At 40.9% G+C, this 21,034-nt stretch overlaps 1 protein-coding gene across 1 annotated transcript in view; it reads right to left on the bottom strand.

Annotated features, from left to right (window-relative positions):
- Positions 1-21,034, bottom strand: part of C22H1orf21 (chromosome 22 C1orf21 homolog) — a 197,071-nt gene that overhangs the window by 101,143 nt on the left and 74,894 nt on the right. The window contains exon 2 of the mRNA XM_033092717.1: positions 18,550-18,769. Within this exon, the coding sequence (XP_032948608.1) occupies positions 18,550-18,643 (94 nt within the window). The 5' untranslated portion in view covers positions 18,644-18,769. The remainder of the gene's footprint in view (positions 1-18,549; positions 18,770-21,034) is intronic.

Raw genomic sequence — 21,034 nt, 5'->3', positions numbered from 1 at the left:
AGTGTTTCTTATTAACATGCCTCTACACTGAAGCTGGCTTCTGTGGGCCTGACACGATCGGGGTTATACAACCATCAGAAATAATTCAGTGGCAACAAAACCATTAACACGCATAGGAAGAAACTGGATAGAGTTATTTTTCAGTCAAACTAATCCCCAAGTTTATAAGCATGGCCACTGTTTCTCTTAAGGGGAAAAACACAGCCAAAATACAATATGTCACGAAATAGTGTAGCTTCTCTGCTTATGAAAAATATTCACGACTTGACTTTCCCTGCAGATCTCATGTTCATGAAGGAATGTCCTGAAATGCTAGGAGAGAGCTCACACGCGTGTGTGAGGAGGACAGAGGGCTCTCGCTCGCTCTCTCTGTCCTTTGATACATCAGTACCTCTTCTCACAAGAGCTTCATTCACATAAAACAAAAGACCATTTCCAGTTGCTATGAATCGCCAAGCTATTTTCCTCTCAGAGACTAGAGCAGGTTCTGATGGCAACGAAGTATGGCTCTTCAGGAATAATGTGCGTGGGAGAGTGGGAGAGACCACGTGTTCCATGGTGAGTGGTGCAGTGAATAACAGGTGATCTTCCACGACCTGGTCAGTTTGAACAAACTCAACTTAGTAACACAGCCTGCTCAATTTGTTTGTAAGAGACGGCTGTGGTTTTGAAAATTTATCTTTTGGGGAAGATGGGAAGATTCATTCATAAGGACGTCTGAGCAGTTCAGTTCAATTCAAATCAACTAAATTGTGCGGCATTCTGAGGTCGGGTCCATCGCGAGAGCCTGAGGACAGAGAGCTGATGGAAAGGGTGTCCTTAGGGACCCACACGCACCATCTACACATAGGCTATTCAAATGGAGATTTATCATCTCCAAGGTTCTTCAAGTTCACATTCCATTTGGTTTCTTCAAAAGAAAACTATGATAGTCCCAAAAAAGAACTGCTGTTATCCCCGTACACCTGTTAGGATGTCCACTGTCAAAATGAGATAACCGGGATTGGTGAGGATGTGGAGTTCAGGGAACCCCAACGCACTGTTGGTGGGAATGTAAATTAGTGGCAGCCACTCTGGAAAACAGTCTGGACATATACAATGTTATGTGTCAATTACATATAAATAAAGCTGGAAAAAAGTAGAAAAACAAAACAAAACAAAACCAGAACTTTAATTTCTAAGTCTTTGGATGATTTAAATCAGATATTTTCAACATATGGCAAAGTATGAACGGCCCATGCAAATCTATACAAATCGGCCAAAGGAGAATTTGGGAAAAGAGCTCATATAGTGACATAAAACATCCACAGTATCTTAGCCACACATCTCTGTATGGGTTCCACTGTCCTTCAAGTGGAGATCTACAGTTCTGAGATACTGTTTATACCTGAAGGCTGAATTAGGTAAATATCTGAGTGTAAAGATTTTCAAGTTTAATGCATGATGGGAGCTACATCAGAAACAGCACATAGAGCGTGCAAAGACGCCTTTCACCTGATCAAGCCCAGAGGTGATTATGGCTCCCCACTGCTCCTCAGGACCTGACAGAGGGGCACCCGAAGTCTGGGGGTCTTGGCAGCACATACCCAGTGAAATAGCTGCCATACCAGAAGGGCAAGAACCGCAGGCTCACTGCCATATACACCCTCACCATGTCAGTTTCCAGAACAGCCTGTACCACCAATTGAGGCAACTGTCCCCCATGAGGGAAGCCATGCCACCCACTCTCAGGTCTGGGTTTCAGGCCTTGAAATCCTTCCTGTGCTAGGAGTTCAGACTCTCCCCCACCCATCCCCCCCCATACTGGGAAAGGCATAGAGATTATTCATTTGTTTTCTCAAGATGCTCTATGGTAGACCTGCCTTTGATTTGCCAAACCCCACTCTCATCACCCCTCTCTTACCTGTTCCCTTTCTATTCCTTCCTCTTGGTCATTTGACTCTCTTTATAATCTCATCTTCCAGGATCCATTCTCTGTCAACTTCTCCTCCCACCATCTGTGGAGGCAAATCAACCCCTGAAAGCCCAACTTCCTACCAAAAGTGACGGTATCTAACAAGAAGGTCACACATTTATCATATCTTCAAATAGGTGATTTTTTTTTCTTTTGTAAGTTTCCACTGAGCACAAAAAAATGATGTTATTACATGTAGTAGGGGGAGGGCAGGAAGACGAGTAAATGTACTGAAGTTATCCCTTCTCTAAAAGGTCACAGTGCAACCTAGAAAAGACATTCACAATGGGAAATTATCTGGGGGCTTGGTTTGCCTCCACAGAAATCTGTTTTATTTGTGTATCCATTCTCGCATCTCCTAGGCCATTGCTCCTATTCTGGGTAGACGTAAAATGTAACTGAATTGGGATGGTGGATATATCTGAAACAAATAGCACAGGAACAAGGACCAGTGCTCAGAACAAGCCAAGGAAAGAAGGAACTGGTGCAGAGTTCCATGAGCAACAAATAAGAGTCTGTGTTGGGGAGAAGGGAAGAGCCAGAAGAATGGGGAGAGAAATGGCAAATAGGGAAGGGAGGTGAGGCCAGCCATGTGCCTCTTTGGGCACCTCTGGCCTTCAACCAACTTCTTAAAAATGAAAAAGCAAGTCATGTCTGGGGATTCCTTCATACCCAGGTTGAATGAAATGAAACAGGCTTGTTTCTATTAGATCCGATGAAATGCTTAACAGACACACCTCATCCCAGAAGGTTCTAGAGTCCTATGTACGTACCGCCAAGCACCATAAACTAGAGTAAGAACGGAACTGTACTGCTCTTTGTGTCCCAGCCAGCATCAAACAAATTTGCTTCAAAAAGGTAAAAAACACAAGGCAAAAGACATTAATGTGGAATTTTGACCTTATTAATAATCCTAACAGCCCCACCTTGGAAAAGTCTTTATTTTCACTATACTAGAGTTTCCTTTTTTCACCCCACGTGGCTAAGCCTTAAAGCACCCCATGTTGCTTCAGAGCTTAAAAACCTTGCATAGTTTGAACTAAAAAGGAGGAGCTTCTGTTGGTACAAAATGCCACCTACCTGCCACTCCTACTCCCTAACTGAGGAACCCTAGGATAAGACATGCTCTAATGAAGCTCGTATTTAATTATTCTCTTACATGTCCTGAACCTGGCCACATCTCACTATCTCTACTGAAAGCTCCTCAGTCCTGACCACCATTGTCTCTTGCCTGAACCAGCCTCTAACTGGTCACCTGCTTCCAGTCTTGCCTCACATTGTCTGTTCCCTACGGAGCAGCCAGAGTTGCCTTTAAATTAAAAAAACAAAGTCAGACTACCTCACTCCCCTACTCCCCAAACCCTCTCCTGGCTTCCATTACATTTAGAATAGAATCCAGAGTCCACACCTGAGCTACAGAGCATTAGTCAGTTCAACCCCAGGACGCCCCTCTGAGTTTATCACCCACTACTCTCCTGGCATGAGGGCCTCAGGCTTTTTCTTGGAACCCACCAGGTGGCTCCCTCCAGAGATTTCGTCCTGTTGTTCCTCTGCCTGAAACACTCTGTTCCTGCATATTCTCCTGGCGTACTCCCTTCCTTCAGGTCCCTGCTCAGAAAGGTCACCTACTCAGATGGACCTTCTCTGACCTTCTCTTCTTCTTCTTCTATTTTAGGAGTCTAAAATAGCCACCCCATCACTCTCTCCCCTCCTTTTATATTTCTATTTTTCATTCCATTCATCCCTACCTGACAGTATATTATGTGTCTCTCTATTTATCTCCCCTGTCACTCTCCGGGACATAGGCAAGTCATTATCTTAGCACATATCATGTCCCCGAATAAAAGCCAATTTAGCAATGACTCCATAAATATTTCTTGAATGAATAATTGTGGTCTTCAGAGTTCTACCATTGTTTTTCATTTTAACACTTGGCAATTTAACAATTGCATTGGGAGAAACAAAGCAAGGAACAAAGGAGGAAAGCCATGGTCAAAACTCAAAATCTAAACACTTTTAAATAAAGAAACGTTTCTTGAGTGAGAGAAGGAGTGGGAAGGAAAAGATAAATGAAAGAAAAAAAATTGCTGTGTTCAATAGCTGACACCGTAAGTGCCAAAATGCTGAGTGCAACATTAAAAATAAAATACTATTTCATATGTAGTTTGACAATTTCTTCTTTGGTTCATGATCAAAATCAACAGTGACATTTACACAGTGAAGCACAGTGTTCGTAGCTAGAAGGGAATTTAAATGTAATTTAGCTTGTCTTGAATGTGGTTTTCAAAATGGAAATGAAACTTAATCTAAATGGACATTTGCAGCAGATTGGTTTTGTTTTACAATTTGAGAAAATTCATTAGTTTCGTAGATCACTATTTTAACACCATGCTTTTTCACTTCACCCTTAATCTTTTACCTTCACTTCTTAATGGCCATGCACATAGCTTATGAAAATAGATTTTAAATGAAAATGCAAATATCCACTTACATTATAACTTCAGCATGGACTTAATTTCCTTTTAAGTAGACTGCACACATTGTATCCCTTGCAGCCATCTTCCTTCTCCACCCATCCCCTTACCCAGCACTGGCCCTTCTATCTAAGAAACTTTACTTATGCAACTTTTTAAAAGCCATCAAAAACCACTTTTACTCACAGTTTAAACATGTGCTGGTAATTATATGTTATCAGGATATTATTTATATATACATTTAATATTACGACCATAAGACTATTATCTCCGCTACCCTTTAGAATTTGACTTTTTGTAACTTTTCACTTTCTCTTGCCCTTTTATAGTCTGTCTGGACCAACACAGTATAGCTATGTAAGTTAATAATAATAATAAAAAAAAGTCACACTCTGGAAGAGACCCGGTTGCAGTATAATAGTTCTCGATAAAGTCAGCAACCTGGAAAATTAAATATTCTCTTTTTGTCTAGATTTTGTTTAAAACTATCATCTACTATACACTTCACTATCCCTTTCAAATAACAACCAGTGTGCCCTACCCCGACTTCTAACAAAACTTTAAAACAGAAAGTCAGCCACTTAACTCTTGCCCTGACTGACAGCTGCATAACACCAATGTAAGCATCCTTTTCGGATGAAAGATTAAAAAAAACAAACCTAGCCAGCCAGGACGTAAGTGGGCCAGTGTCCCACACACTTCCAGCTTTCTCACCTTCTAGCTCATGGGAATGCTTTCAAGCGACAGAAAACACTGGTGATACTTCTTTTTAATGTTTAGAAGAAAAAAAAATTGTATCACAAAGCAATCAACGTCTTGGTCAACTTTGGACCATGCAGCTGTTAATTAATGAACACTACAACTACCATCATTTTTCTCAAAAAAAAAATCAAAATAACATCTTATATAATCTTGTCAGTGGCCCCCATGGCTTCAGAGAAACTGAGACTATAGAGTAGTGTGAACCATCCCCAGTATGAGGATCAAAGAAGAACCTTTGAATATTAGCATCCAATACTCCCCGCATGATCACTTACGCTCTAACCACTCACTCCCAAGATGTAGAAACTGAAGTTCACAGAGGTCCTCTTGAGCAGTTACTCTGTGGCAGAATCCAAAAGTCCCCAAGATCTCCAGCCACTCGATCAATGGCTTCCTTACAGTCTGGGCTTACTAGGCTACAGCCATTTGTCTCTGTCTGTTTTAATAAAACCTTATGCCTTATGTAGCCCACGGTGATCTCTAAGAGAAGTTACTCCTAAAAAGAATTACTTACATTAGAAAATTCGAGAAGAACCGAGAGATTGAGACTCAAGTCACAAAGGACAAGGGCAGCTCACTTTAGAATTTGTAATGGGACAACCTCCACATCACCCTGCTGGTTTCTCCACTTCATGCTCTGAAATGAAGAGCAAGACAAGACCTACTGGCTAAAAATAAACTTAAGAGAGGGAATTATAATTATGTCCTACCTTTCCATTTGTTCTCAGATCTTAAGCAACCTACTGGATGCAGAAGTGAAAACAGGCAAATGAAACCGAACTGTTTAACCATGAATTAGCACCATGAATTTAACCATGAATTACCATGAATTAGCACAGTTAGCTTTTTCTCCGAAGCCCCAAAGTTCGCTGTCATGGGATGATTCAGGGTGGTGAAGATGGCATTGAAAGGCGGGGGCCAGAAGAACTTTGTGATCAGTAACCATTCCTGAGGGTTAGTTCTGAAAACAAGGAAAAGTACTATGTATGCTAATGTTTCTGGTGGCGACAGGTATAGGAAAATTCTCTTCATCAGCTGGGGTCTTGCCCACATTGCTTTTCATGTTTTATAACCTATGCAGGCGGTGACTTTAATAAGAAAGGACCCAAAGATGAGGTAGCAAGGCATGGTGGTTAAGCATACAGATTTGGGGGCTAAACTGGTAGGTTCCTATTGGAACGGACCTCGTAAGTTATTTTAACACTTGAGTGAATAAACAGGAAAACATTTGAAATGATGACTGACACATAAAAAGTACTAAGTGAATAAATAAACTCCTTTTAGCAAGTTTTCTAGATTAGTTTCCCTTTTAAAAGTGATGTTCGTCATAGTGTGTTTTCAAAAACAAGTTATTTAATTTAAAAAAAAATTTTCCTTTAGAAAAAGACATGCAGAATATTTGGAAAATATAACCAAAGCACAAGACTCACTGATAATCAGCACCACTAGTAATGTTTCATCAGAGATACCATCACTCACCTTTCTCGGTAAATACTTAGAGGCTTTGTTTTCAGTCCATGGACATATACATTGAATACATATCGTCACTTGATAAGTGGAATCATTCTACCTGTGTAAGTTCCATAACCAGTTTTTATTTATTTATTTATTTATTTATTTATTTATTTATTTATTTATTTATTTATTTATTTAACATTAGAGCGTTTTAAAACAATGAGATACACAAACAGGAAAACCCAGATAAGAAATGAAGCACCAACTATATAGTAAACTCTGTTGTTTTCCTATTCCAAAGTCTAGAGAATTGGGGATTCATTATTTGATACACTTAGGTTTTCATTTGGTTTAAGGAATTGCACAGCCAAACAGAGTGAGACATGCAGATGAGTTCCCAGCCTCTAAAATGGAGGTTGATCTTCCTTTGGCTCAGAAATCGGTCTGATTGGAATGATTAGTGGCGGAGAGGTTTACACTGAGAGGTATGGGACAGAGGACGGCCATCAGTGCACAGGGTCCGGCCACGGCCAAAGCCTTCCCACACAACAGGGCTCCATACATCGGTGCTTGCTGAATGGACAACTCGGCTGAGAAAGGAAGAGGGAGGTGATCCTATGCTTTGCTCTTTCACTAGATCAAAAGTTTCTGGCATAGAGGAGCTGTACCTTGTACATGTAAAAAAATCCCTTACTATGCCTGACACAGTGCCTCCTTTTTCTAAAGCACGCATTTGTTCACTGAGGTTTTGAAATCAGACGTAGCTGAGTTCCTGACCAGATGCTGAGTTAACATATTACCTATGTAAACTTAGGTAAGTTACTTAACTTCTCCCAACCTCCACTCCCTCACCTATAAATGGGTGTAACAGAACCTGGTAAATAACAGCGGTCATTATTATTAATGTCACTTCATTGCTACCAAACAACTTATATATTGGGCACTATGATATGGTAAGACGTGGTGGAGGTGTGATTAAATTATTAGCATTATATTCAAGGAATCAATAATAATAAAATAATGATGATTTACTGAAGAGTAGCGATATTTTTCTCTTAGAAGACAATGTCTTGACTTCCCCCCATCCAATTGGATCATGAGATTATCAAGCTAAAGCCAAATAAATTGGGAACTACCTGACTTCACTCATGGGGGATATAAAACTGAAGGCAACAAACAAACAAGATAAACAAAGAAACAAAAAATCATCGACACAGACAACAGTATGGTGGTTACCAGAGTTACAGTAAGGGGGGAGACAGAAGGGCTGGCAGAAGAGGATAAAGGGGGTCAAATATATGGGGATGGAAGGAGAACTGATTCTAGGTGGTGAGCACACAATGCAATATATAGCTGATGCATTATAGAAATGTACACTTGAAACCTATATAATTTTACTAACCAATGTCACCCCAAAAAATTTAATAAAATTTTTTTTTAAATTTACTTTTCTCTACCTCTAAAGCAGATTACATTGATTTTTCCCACTGCTCATGGTACTTATGGACATTTTGTGCCAACACTCAAAATGTAGCACTTTGTTTCATGTTTTCAAGTCTCTGTTTCTTGCTGAATTATTTCCTGTGCGTTAATGGTGTGTTGTTTTTTTCTAAACTTGGGTCAAGTTTTGTGGGCAGGGCAGCTGATTGTGTTTCTTTTGTATCCACCACCCACAAGCACAGAGGGCCTGTTTATGAACAATTGTTTATGATTCAATTGGAACCATTCTAACCTTATAACTGGCCAATCAACAACCACTGACTGAGGATTATGACCTTAGGAGTACTTAATTGGATGAAGCAATTTCCCTTACTGTTTAGAATACTGTTATCGGAAACACAATTAAACTGTGACACCAATTTATGATCACAAACTAGTCAGCTGGAAATATTTAACAGCTGAAGAACACTCAGGAAGGACAGGTGAGGAACGACGGGCAGAAGCTACTCCTTCTCTGTCCCGTGGGGCTGGATATGCCATTGCTACCGCCCACTGTGTCCCAATCCTCCCCTCTAAAAATTGGAGCAAAGACAGAGTTCTACCCACAGCAAATGCCTACATGCCTCTCCAGTCAGTGACGATCACCGTGTTTCTGGATTTCTCATTTCACCATGAAAAATTTACATGTGACATATGAATATGTGTAATCCGTAAGTACTTAATAAACGGAACTGAACTGCTAGGTTTTAAATGAAACCAACAAGTCAGTGATCAGACTCCATCTCTTTACCTGGACAAACAAGTCTGTCAGTCAAATCCCTGTGGCCCTGGGGCTATTTCCAGGGACAGACACAGCTTTTTCGTCTGGGATAGATTTCACATTGCCCTGAAAGCCCAGTGGAAAGCCTTTGGGAGAAGCGAACATAAAATAATGTTTATCAAAATAAATAGTTGAACTTATAGACACAGACAATAGTTTAGTGGTTATCAGAGGCTAAGCGGGGAGGGGAGTGGTAGATGAGGGTGAAGGGGATCAAATATATGGTGGTGGAAGGAGAACTGACTCTGGGTGGTGAACCTACAATGTGATTTGTAGAAGATGTAATACAGAATTGTATACCTGAAATTTATGTAACTTTACTAACAATTGTCACCCCAATAAACTTTAATTAAAAAAGTAAAAAATAAATAAATTGTTGTATTGAATGATAAACGTTAACTATAAAAGATTTAAATCATACAGAAAAATACAGAGGAGAAATTAAAAATCACCTGAAACTCCACCATAGAGATCTTGCCTTGTTAATGTTTTGGTGAATAGAGCCTTCCAAACATTTCTTTTATGTACTGGCACCGGCTTTTATATATATATTTAAAAAATCAAATTCACAAACCAGATATGCTGTGTAAAAGCCTTTTATACTTTCCATTTAGTAACGTGCTGTAGACCTCTGCCTAGCTCAATAAATATATAGAGTGCTTTAATCTTTAATGGCAGTATTTGATGTATGTTTCATCAGTGAGACAGACCCTTGTGTATACAGATTTACACGCTTGTCCAATTATTTCCTTATGATAAATTCCTAGAAGTGGCACTGATGGGACAAAGGTCATGCTCATTTAAATTTTATACATATAAAATACGTATAATCCCAGGCAAATTGTTCTGGTTTGACATCCCCAGTTATAACATGAGACAGATAATCTGTTTCTGCCAATATAAGTGGAGAAAAATGTTTTGTTTTTGCTTTTTTTTTTTTTTTTTTGGTGTGGTGTATTTAATTATTAAGAAGTTAAATATCTTTCTGTTATGTGTTTTGTCCTTTTGTATTTTTTCTTTTTCAATAGGCTGGTAACAAACTTAGTCTATTTTTCAAAGGAGAGTTAGTTTTTACTTATAGATTTTAAGAGTCTTTTTTATATTAGTCATATTAAACTTATTTGTGCTGCAAATATTCTTACTCAGTTTGACATTTGTCTTTTAACTTAGTTTGTGGTGGTTTGTTTATTTGTTGCTATGCAGAGATTGAAAATTTTTATGTAGTCAAACTTATCAACTTTTTCTTTATGGCATTGGATATTTGTGGTATTTTGCAACCTAACATTATAAAAACACTCTCATATTTTTAATAGTACTATTATGGTTTCGTATTTGACAATTCAATCTTTAGAGTCATCTGAAAAACTCTAGTATGAAGAGATAAATTGAAGAATTCAATTTTTGGTGTTATACTTATGAATAACAAAATATTTTAAAAGAACACAATACAAATTGAAATACTAATAGTACCTAATTTGCACATCTTTTTATTTCAGTTAGTTATGGAGACATTTATCCAATTACAATCACTATGGATATCATCTATACCTGTTACCTCTAGGCCTCTCCATGGTGCTTCGCCGAGAAATGTCCTTACTTCTATAAAACTCATCACATGATATACATGATAAATCCAAGAGCAAGGAAAATGCTGGATCACAACACACACACACACACACACACACACACACACACACACACAAATTTATGCTTGATAAATGAAAATATGTTTGTTAACTTCTATGATGGGATTATGTTTTAAACCACACGTTTATAGAAATAGGTACACTATTATTATTTACCACTCTTAAATCATGTACTTTATAGTCTTTTGATTTTTTAAAGACACACATAGTCACACACCTTACACAGAACAGAAGTTGGTCTAGGTCAAAACAGAGAGAGAACGTATTTACAAAATAGAGAGAGAAGTATTTGATGGATAATCGATAAGGTTTTTAAGATTAGAGAATTACACATCTGCACTAAATTGTGTATGCTCCTCCCCCAGCATAATCAAGAGAAACCATGGCTGCTAATATGATGATATGAACAAATGGCATTCACTCTGTGTATCACGTGGCAAGTCTGACTATCTAAGGACTTTACGTACATCGACACGTTTAAGTCTCACAACTGTCCTCTGAAGGCAGGTAAATACTGGTACTCATTGCCCATCCACTACAGATGAGGAAACTGAGGCAAAGGAAGCCCCAGTAATTTGCCAAGACAGGTTAGTGAGCACCTGAGACAGCATTTGAAACCAATTTACCCATGCATTTCAGGCCCACGCGTTTACCATGACAGTGAATTCCAGGTCCACTGAAAATTGCCCTAATTACTACAATCGAGTTTCCAGACATCTTCATTTAAAAGCTGAGGTTGAGATCAAGCAGCCAGTTAACAATTACTTCCCAGAGACTTCTGAGCAAAGGCTGGTTTGGACTGAATGGCAAAGACAGACATCTTATTCCTGAGAGGGGAATCTCCCTTAGGCAAGAGTCAGCATCCTTCAGGGAATATGGTCAATTATACTGTAATAACAATGTATGGCGTCAGATGGGTACGAGACTTACCGGCGTGATCACTTCATAAGTTATATAAATATCTAATCACTATGTTGTACACCTGAAACTAATATAATATGGTACGTCAATTGTAATTGAATATATATTTTTTTAATTTTAAATAAAGGTGAACATCCTTAATTCTAGCCACACTGTCATTTCTTTCATTAAGTGAACTGGTATGGCTCTTGGCTTCAAGTAGGGATAATAGTAATTGCATGGAAAAAGGCCTTATACACTGTAAAATATGAATCAAAAAGTTGTGTTTTTGATGTAACAATTCAGGGGCAAAAGAAATCGCCATATTTAAGGTGTCAGGTACAGAAGGGAGGCGCTGTGATGATCTCTGCAGGGAACAACCAGGATCTAAATGAGGTCTAAGCATCAGACAGGTGCTGCCAGGTGGGCACTGCTTGGTAGGCACTCCCAAGTCGGTGCTTAGGGCAAAACACGTCCTTTCTGCCACATGAGCCGGGATTCCAGGAAGAAGCCATTGTTTTGAGTTTCTGAGTTTTGTGATGTCACTCAGGAGAAAATAACTCTCAGAAGTGCTATGGGTAAAGAAACCCTCCCACCTTCTGTCTTACTGATGAATCACTGGTTTAGAACTTCCCTCAGCACAGCACAAGCCTTGCCTGCAGCTCTAGCCTCGGTGCCTTTCACTGAATGGTACAAGGAGGTCTGGAGGCTCCCAGCAGTCTCTTTACTGCCTTCTCCAGGGCCAAGTTCATTCTCGTGTAGGTCTGAGGAATGGCTCTATGCAACTACAGAGAAGACCAGGTCCCTGCAGGGACAAGACAGCAAGGAAAGCAAACCCTTAAGACATAAAACCTAAGGGATGCCACCAAGGGCCCAGCCACCAATGGCCTTGAGAACTCAGAGGCTCCCTGATCTTTCCATCAGTCTGCCTTAAAGAGATAAGTGACAAATGGTCCTCCTTTTGTCTCCGACACCTAACACTTATCTTGGTATCCAACATGAAAAGAACAGGCTCCTGAGACTGATTGGCAAGGAAAGGAAAAATAGCACTTGGATTTTTGTGTTTTTTTTAAATATAGAAAGCATAGACCATTTCTTGACTTTCTGTCATAGATTTTTCCAAATAGAAATTTGATTCTGCCTCTATCACAGCTAGATTGAACACGTACCAAGGAGCTTCTAGCAGGGTATATTTTGAGGTGGGTAAGGAAGCGAGGAAAGACGTCAGGGCCAGTCTACTCAGATTTACAACTAATGCTCGAGTGCTGATTATGTACCAGGCACTGTGCTAAGTGCTTTCCATCCATTTCCATAGTTCTAAGTGCTTTCCATCCATCATTAACACATTTGATCCTCCACACAACTCCAAAGGGTGGGTCCCAATATTAGCTCCGAATTATAGATGAGGAAATCAGGCACTGATGAGGTTAAGTTTCTCGTCAAAGACAACCTGAGTGGGGAAGCTGGAACAAAGCCTGGCCAGTAGGAGAGAACCTGCAGTCACTCCTTTACGTACACAGGGTACCGTACTGGCTTGTCTCCTCTCTCCTGTCAAAGTCGTAAGCACCTATCAGAATGGCCCAGGAGCCACCTAAAAGAAGGAAATGAAACTAAGATACGTTGAGCAGCTACTCTGAGTCAGACACTGGGCGAAACACTTTCACTTCAGAACTGTGCAGTGAAACTCCCGCCTGAGGTGGGCTGACTTCTGTAATCTCCTGAGTCCTGTGTACACTTCGAGCCATTACGACGTTTCTAAGGTGCAGCTCAAGACATCATGGAGTCTTCAAAGACGAAACCCAGAGCCTTGTTTCTCACTCATCTTGACTGACATTTCTTTCAGCTTATTTATGACTGTGATCCAGTTCTAGCACAGACCCATCAAGCACGTCTCGTACCCTCAAGGTTCTTTACCGACTCAATGAGAACAGAAATGGGGGGAGATTTCCTCTCTGACCTTTGGGACATAACTTCAGAAGTCAACAGCAGCTTCCCTAGGCCAGCAAATAAGTTACATAGGAGGCAGCTAACCACTAATTAGCATAGGGAGATGAGCACGTTAGAGAGTTTGCTGCTCATTTGCCAAGCTGCCTGTCAATCTCTGCCTCTCTGAGGGTCCAGCGTACCCCACACCCTCCTCCCCGAGCTGAATGCACCTACCACCTCTGGAGAGCCAAAGCAGAAAATGAGGCCTGCTGCCTCCGCCTATCTTCTTTGCTCTTAGATTTCAATAACAAGTAAACTCCAAAACTGAAACTGGACAGGAAAGGAAATTGTAAAACCAACACCACCTGTCAGTGGCTTAAACTAGCACTATCCAATAAAAATATAATGTGAGTTGTACATGTACTGTAACTATTTCTAGTAGCCACATTAAATAAAAAGAAACTGGTGAAATTGATTTTACTAATAAATTTTATGTAACTCATTATATCCAAAATATTATCATTTCAACATGTAATCAATGAGAAAATTATTAATGATCTATTTCATATTCTTTTCTTCATCCTAAGTCCTCAAACTCCTGTGTGTATTTCACACTTACACCATGTCTCAGTAGGACTCGCCGTATTTCACATGCTCAGTAGTCATATGTGATCAGTGGCGACTGTACTGGATGGCACAGAGTTAAACATTATTCTCTCTGTTACTGTCTCACAAACACAAACAGATTAATTAAGCTTCACTGTACACAATCAGAAATTATTACAGGAAGAAACAACGAAACTTTGCCTCCACTTTAAATTTCTGAATGAATGTGATGTATTTTGTGATTTAATCTTCACCGTAAGTTGTGAAGTTGGGCCCTATAGTATTTTATATGGGTAATAGATTGGCATGACAGCATTACACACACACACACACACACACACACACACACACACACACACACACACACACACCCCTGCTGTATGTTCTTAAGCTAGGTAGCCAAGGATCGGATCAGAACTGAATTGAAACCACACAGCAATACAGAACCCAAGTGAAAGAAAGCAGCTTTCTGACATGGTGCAAAAAATTGGAGAGTTAGAAACAAAATAAACAAAACAAGCGAAGAAGCAAACAAACAATAAAGGCAGCAAATGGAGACCAGTTGCGAGGACACTGCACTATTCCAGGTTATGGGTTATAACAACCTAAACTCTGGTGGTGGCAGGAAAAGTGATGCTAAGAGAGCGTAAGATTCACAGGGTCTGGGAACTGAAAGAGACAAAGACCTCAGGTTTAAATCTTTTCAAGATTAAAGTCTACATTCCTGGAAAAATGGAGTGACCTTCACGTAAGTAGAAAAGTCAATACAACTAAAAAGTTCTCCCTCTCTTGGGGATGGGCTGCAGAAGAGATAATGATCTCAGGTTTGTCATATTAATTCCCTAATAAGACCTGAATCTGTTCTAAGCACCTACTTTAACAGATTAAGTGCATGACAGTCGAAAGAAATCCAACAAGCACTTGGATTTCTCCTTAGAACCTGCTTAACTAGTTCATCATAACTTGAACCTGTTGGTCATTTATTTCATGCAGGCTGGTCTTGGCAATCTGCTCAGCTGTCCTTGGAATGACCTCAGCCGATCTGCTGACCACTCTTCACATCGGCCCTGACCACCAAGGGAAGGAAATCCCAATCTGGAGATGAGCTATCTGGCCTGGATTTTACTTCTGAAAGGGCCACAGTAAGTGAGACACAACTTTAGAACAGAAACATTTTATGCTTCGATATTTAAAGGGAAAGAAAGTCGACAGGTAAATGTCAGTGATAAAATACCTCTTGAATACCTCAATGACCGCTTGAAAGCTATGAAATCTAGGAGTCAACACGCCCATTTGTCTTTTAATCATTGATGGTGGAATATTCTACAGAAATCCAGTCACACATATTTGCAGTGGTCAGTCCCCTAAATAACCAAAACATCACAGAGACTGATCAAACTGTTGCATAAAGACAGAAATGACCATTTATAAAAACACCTTGCTTATCAATGCTCCCCAGGATGTCTTTAGAAGCTATGAAATTAAATTAACACCTTTAGAAGAAGGATCGAGTGTGTGTGCATGAGTGTATGTGTGTGTGTTGTGTGTGTGTGTACACTCACACATGAGACACACACTTCAGAGGCAACCCCAAATATGCCACACTACACAGACTTTGCCAATTCTTAACATGTGGCAATAACATTTTCAAACATTCAAAAACATTTAGCTTTCAAAATGTGAATGAGGCCACTTTACTCAGTGAAAAACAGAAGAGTGATTTAGAGAGCAGAATATCACTGTCCAGGCTGGAATATTATCTAGTCACGGAGTTCTCATTGCCTCTGTCAATGGGGGTGGTGACCAGCCTCCAAAGACAGCCCTCAACAGTCCCTCCCCGCCTTCTAGGCCCAGACTCAAGAGATGAAGCGCCTGGATGCTCCCTCGACCCTGCGCGGGTCTTGGGACTTGTGGCAAAAGTAACATTCTTGGACTTTCAAGCCCACGTCTTAAGAGGCCTGGCAGCTTCCACTGTCTTTCTTGGAAGCCCACACCCACGTGAAAAGTTTGACTCCCCAGCTGGAAAGAGAGGTGTGGTAGACAAAGGGCTGAAACCATCTCGGTCAGTTGAGCCTAACTGAGCTCCCAGCTGAACGCAGAGGCTGGAGCCCAGTCAAAGCTCAGGCTGGAGTGGATAGAATCCCAGCCTCCTCACAGAATTGTGAGAAATAATAAATCAGCGTTGCTTCAAGCGACCATGTTTGGAGTCCTTTGTTATACGTGGTCATAGAGCACTGAAACAATGGGTGACAAAAGACATCAAATGGGGAAAAGCGAGTCACATCTACCACGCATCTGTGATCATTGAGGTTTTGTACTTCTTCTCACAGACCAGTGTCAGTGGAGAAACACTGATGGGACCTTCTCCTGTCATATTGAAACCCCAGCATTCAGGAGCATCTAGTACTGGTACTGACACTCATATTGAGTTCTGACAATTCTCCCTCCAGAGCCCTGTAGGACTAGAAAAACTATCTTCCTTGACTGGTTCATAAAGCTCTCTCTCTCTCCTTGTATTCCTGCTTTATCTAACTCCATGCCACAAACCTGCAAATGTTGATGTTAGAACGAGCAACAAGAATGCTGGAGTGAATAAAGCTTCCACATGAGTATTGAGAGGATGAGGAAACGTTAGCAGAGGCCTCCACTCCACTTCACGACATGTTCTGCATGGAGCCACACAGACGGCAACAACTGGGCTGGCTTGGGGTAAACTGAACTATGAGCCCCAATTCTTGACCCTTCTCTACATCCACACCGTAGCCATGAATGCACTGGGATCAGATGTACTTCTCTGCCACTGGTCTCTGAGCCTGTGAGGTACCTTGACTTGAATGTTGGCACACAGGACAGTGTGCCAGCTCTAAGCCCGAGCTTAAGTGGCATCTTGGGTACCACTTGCACTTTTACCCTCTGCGAAAGGAGGGCACTGCCCCCCTTAGCCCACTGGTCCCAGGAGGAAGATGAGAGAGACCTGGCTCAGAGCCACTCCAGCTGACCCGCCAACGCGTGATCAAGAAAGACGCTCTCAAGGTTGAATGCCACTGAGGTCCAGAGGCAATGGTTGACTAACACCAGGCTCCTTTATTAAATGTTAATGTCTGCAAAAGACGTATGGCACTCCAGAACAATAGAAAGTCTTCTCGGCTATAAAAGTTGTAACTAAATGAGCAAACGGCAGGGGCGGTTCCAATTAGCTGTTTTTCCAGAAACTGGGGTTTCAGTGATCCAGGTTCTAGTTTTATTAAAGACGCTGATGTTACTCTTCTCCACAATTCTAAATTCTCTAGGGAGTCACCCTGGAAGCAAATTTGCTCCAGAAGCAACTTTACTTCTCCTTGAAACGAGACAAAAAAAGACAAAACAACACAAACTCCTCCCCCCATATATACTAGCTCACTTGAAGCAGGGCCTATCCCCAATTCTTCACCAAGGGACTGAACCACCCATGACAATGGATCAAAGCTAGAGATTCTAAATGCAGTAGGATTATTTGACCATGACTGAATAGTGCAACTTCAGTTGTTTACACGTAAATGTTATTTCAAGGAGGTTCTTTGTTGAACAAGAGATGAAGACGTGCTTTTAGGAATACAAGGGCCGTGCTAATGTCAAGTAAGTGGGTTTCCTTGTTAAAATAATTCAGCAAGAAAAACGGCTTCATCTGCCTTGTTCTAACTGGAATTTTGGACTAACACACAGACATGGCTTCATCAAAGGAATAAATGATCTTCCAAGGAAAAAACTCAAGATTAGGCAAACTCAAAAGCCTGTCAGGAGCCAGGCAGGTAACGTTCATGGTCAGTAAGCAAACTGGGCTTAATGTGCAATCACGGGCAAGGCTTAGGGGTTCACTGGAGCCTGACTAAAGGGGCAACCGCTGCCCCACCCCCCCTAAGAGCTGCCTCAGAGAATCTTCTGAAGAAATTTGGGATTTTATATGGAGCATCCTGATTTTTAAAGGCCACCTTGCTTTTCATTTTGAAATTCTCTGGGAGCCAAAGAAAACGTATTTGCAGGCCCAATATGGCCACGGGTTGGCAGTATGTGACCTTCGCACTAGATATTCTGAAGTTACCTTGAGGCATCGTAGAAAAGTTAAAAGATGATTTTAAATGGATTGTACTTGTATTTTGGAATCTGAAAATTTATAATTCACATAGAGAGTAACTTTCTATTAACGCTAAAAAACACATCAGTGTCTCATTTACAAATTCTCACTTGCTCCACTTTTGGACCTCGCTGTTTTCAGACTTACTGTTCTTCTCTACCTGGCCACCCTTTGGCTGCTGTCCCACACACCTATTTAAGTCCTACTAGTTATTTAAAACTTGATTTAAGTGCTAGCTTTTTGCATAAAACCTCCATAATCCTCCATGAAGTTCTCTAGGTATAAGTTATGATGATTGTCCAATGTAAGAGAGCTGCATTGATTTCTAGCGCATCTCATAAGCTCTTTCTCAGTATCCTCCAAAAGGTATAACACAATCAGACTGCAAGGATTCATGCCCATGAAAGTGAAAGGCCTGAATCCACTGGTCAAGAATAAAGTTCCAGGGCACTCACCGCCAAACACATCTCCATTCTGGTAGTTTTTCCCTTTCTGGGCTTCCTCTTCATTTTGAACAGTGGCAACATGCTTGGCGGAGGCACAGCCCATAGTCTCATTCGCTCAGCTTCAGCCGGGCTGAACTGCAAATCATCTCTACAGACACGGGGACATTTTCCTTTTCTTTCAACACAAAGAAAATCGATCTTCCTGCTGAGTCGGTTAAGATGTGTGCACCTGCAAGAACAGAAAGAAAGCCAGATCAGAATGGGTGAGATGAAACCGTTGTCTTGGTGTCTTTGCTGTATGTGGTGAGACCAGCAATGCACTAGAATATTCCTGCATGACCCCGCTGTGCTGGCGCTGTGACTGGACGCTGTAGAACAGAACACTGTAGAACAGAACGACCCATTCTTACCTGATCCCCACTCAGGGAGCAAGGCCAGAGGTACGCCCCCTGCACCCCACACAGCTGAACGTTTTAAGGAGATACAAAAACACATACACTTATTTCTTCAAATAAATATCTGAGCACAACTACTTGCCCCACGTGCTTGCTAATGTTCTGGAACATCAAAAACCTTTAGAGTAAGGAAAGAACACTCATGAGACGTACTCAGTCCAGAAGGCTGGGGCAGTTCTCTATTGTCCCCATCCTGTCCTGCAGGCTGGCTCGTCCAGCTCCTAAATTTTGCCAAGAGGAGACAGCCTTCCTCCTCAGGCTGAAAACACGGGCTAGTTTATACATTTCTGGTATGTTTTATAAGTTATTCAATACTTGATTTTCCCTGAGGTGACACTGTTCGGGATGATAAAGGAGATGGGGCAAGAATTTAAACTTACTCGTATCCATTTTCTGCTTCCCTGGCTGAACGTTTTAAGGATTGAGCAGATGTAGGAATATAAAGAAAAGAAAATAAGGCAGTTGTCTATCTCTTTCAGAGCCTCTGTGCCTTAATTTGACCTCTGATACAAGTGGAAAGAGCAGTCATAGATGAACCACAAAGGAGATAATCCCCTAGTTACCTTCCCCTGCCCCACCCCAGGTCACTGCCTAAATTCTCAGGGCTTGCTGTGCTCAACCTGCCCATTTTTATTTATTTGATTCTTTCATCATCCTTATCCAGCCATTGCATATGTGACTTATGCCAGTCCTACAGATGTTTCCTTTGGACCATCTACCCATTCCTTCGTCTCCGTCCATCCCCTCACCTCCTCACACCCATGGTAGAGAAAAGAAGCATCAAGATACTGCTCTTAATTTTCATTAGCACCCACACCCACCACCCTCCTCTCCCTTTTAGGAAGAATTGATGTTTCTCAGCATCAAGCACAGAGCTACCGAGAGGCAGCTGCGGGCTCTCGCGTCCGTCCAGATGGCTGCCCCTCAGCCCTCTTTCCTACAGCATGAAAGACATCTATGGATGTAGAAGTCAAGCCATTAAAACCATCGAATCTCAGCAAAGGGCATTGTTCAAATTAGCCTAACACTACAAGGTAAATCTGAATCAACCTAGAAAATGAACTTAGATACACACGTAAAGATCTTAAGCCAAACGAATACATCAATATTGGCTCTATAGCTAAAACTCTATCCATGCCTTTGTATAGTTCAGACTAGTTTCTATCACTGCTTATATTAAATCATTAACAGGAAGTACAGGGTTAGGTGGTAAAGTGTAACAAACAAGGAAGATTTATTTTTCCTAGATAGACAATGCTTATAGTTTTCTATACTATTAGGTAACTTCAGGTGACCACATTTTCATCTTTTTAAAGCTACCTAGAATATACAGACACACCCCTATTCTTATTATATTTAGCAGTAATGTTAATAAAGAAACAGTATTTTCATTTGATGGCCTATTCATACTGATCTATAAAGCTCAGGGGCTCGATGGGGGAGACATGCTGGCACTTTAAAGAAAAAAAAATCCACACAACAGTGTCGTAAGTGCTGAGATAGAGGTTTCACAGGAAACTGTGACGATGCAGAATTCAAAAAAAAAAAAAGCAGACTAAATTATGAAGTGGTCTTTTGGAGGGTCTTAAAGCTTGGTAGAAATTTGCCAGGAAAGGATAGTCCATGATCCAGAAGTAAGGAGCTCCTCAGCTAAGACACTAGAATGTGGAAGAGCACTGTGTGTGTGTGTGTGTGTGTGTGTGTGTGTGTACATGCGCACACACACACACTCTTGTGCAGAGGGGCCTAGGTGGGGGAGAGCAGGAAAGAAGATGGCACTTCCGAAGCTTTGAGGGCCTGGAGGAGGCTTTGCTAACTTTATCCAACTTAATAAACTATAAAACCTCATAAGGTATAGGAAGTCCTTCTGATCCACATTGGAGCACACTTTGAGAAACATTAAATTAAGAGTGTTGAAATCCATTCTGTCAAACCTATTATGGTTTTTGAAGAAACATCACTGAAACATGAGACAAGAATCTAGGAGACGGGATTCAGTGCTAAGGGAGGAGAAGGGGGGACATGCTTTTCTAACCACG

Source organism: Rhinolophus ferrumequinum, chromosome 22 (genome assembly GCF_004115265.2).
Source record: "Rhinolophus ferrumequinum isolate MPI-CBG mRhiFer1 chromosome 22, mRhiFer1_v1.p, whole genome shotgun sequence".
NCBI lineage: Eukaryota > Metazoa > Chordata > Mammalia > Chiroptera > Rhinolophidae > Rhinolophus > Rhinolophus ferrumequinum.
This window is presented reverse-complemented; position numbering and strand designations above follow the sequence as displayed.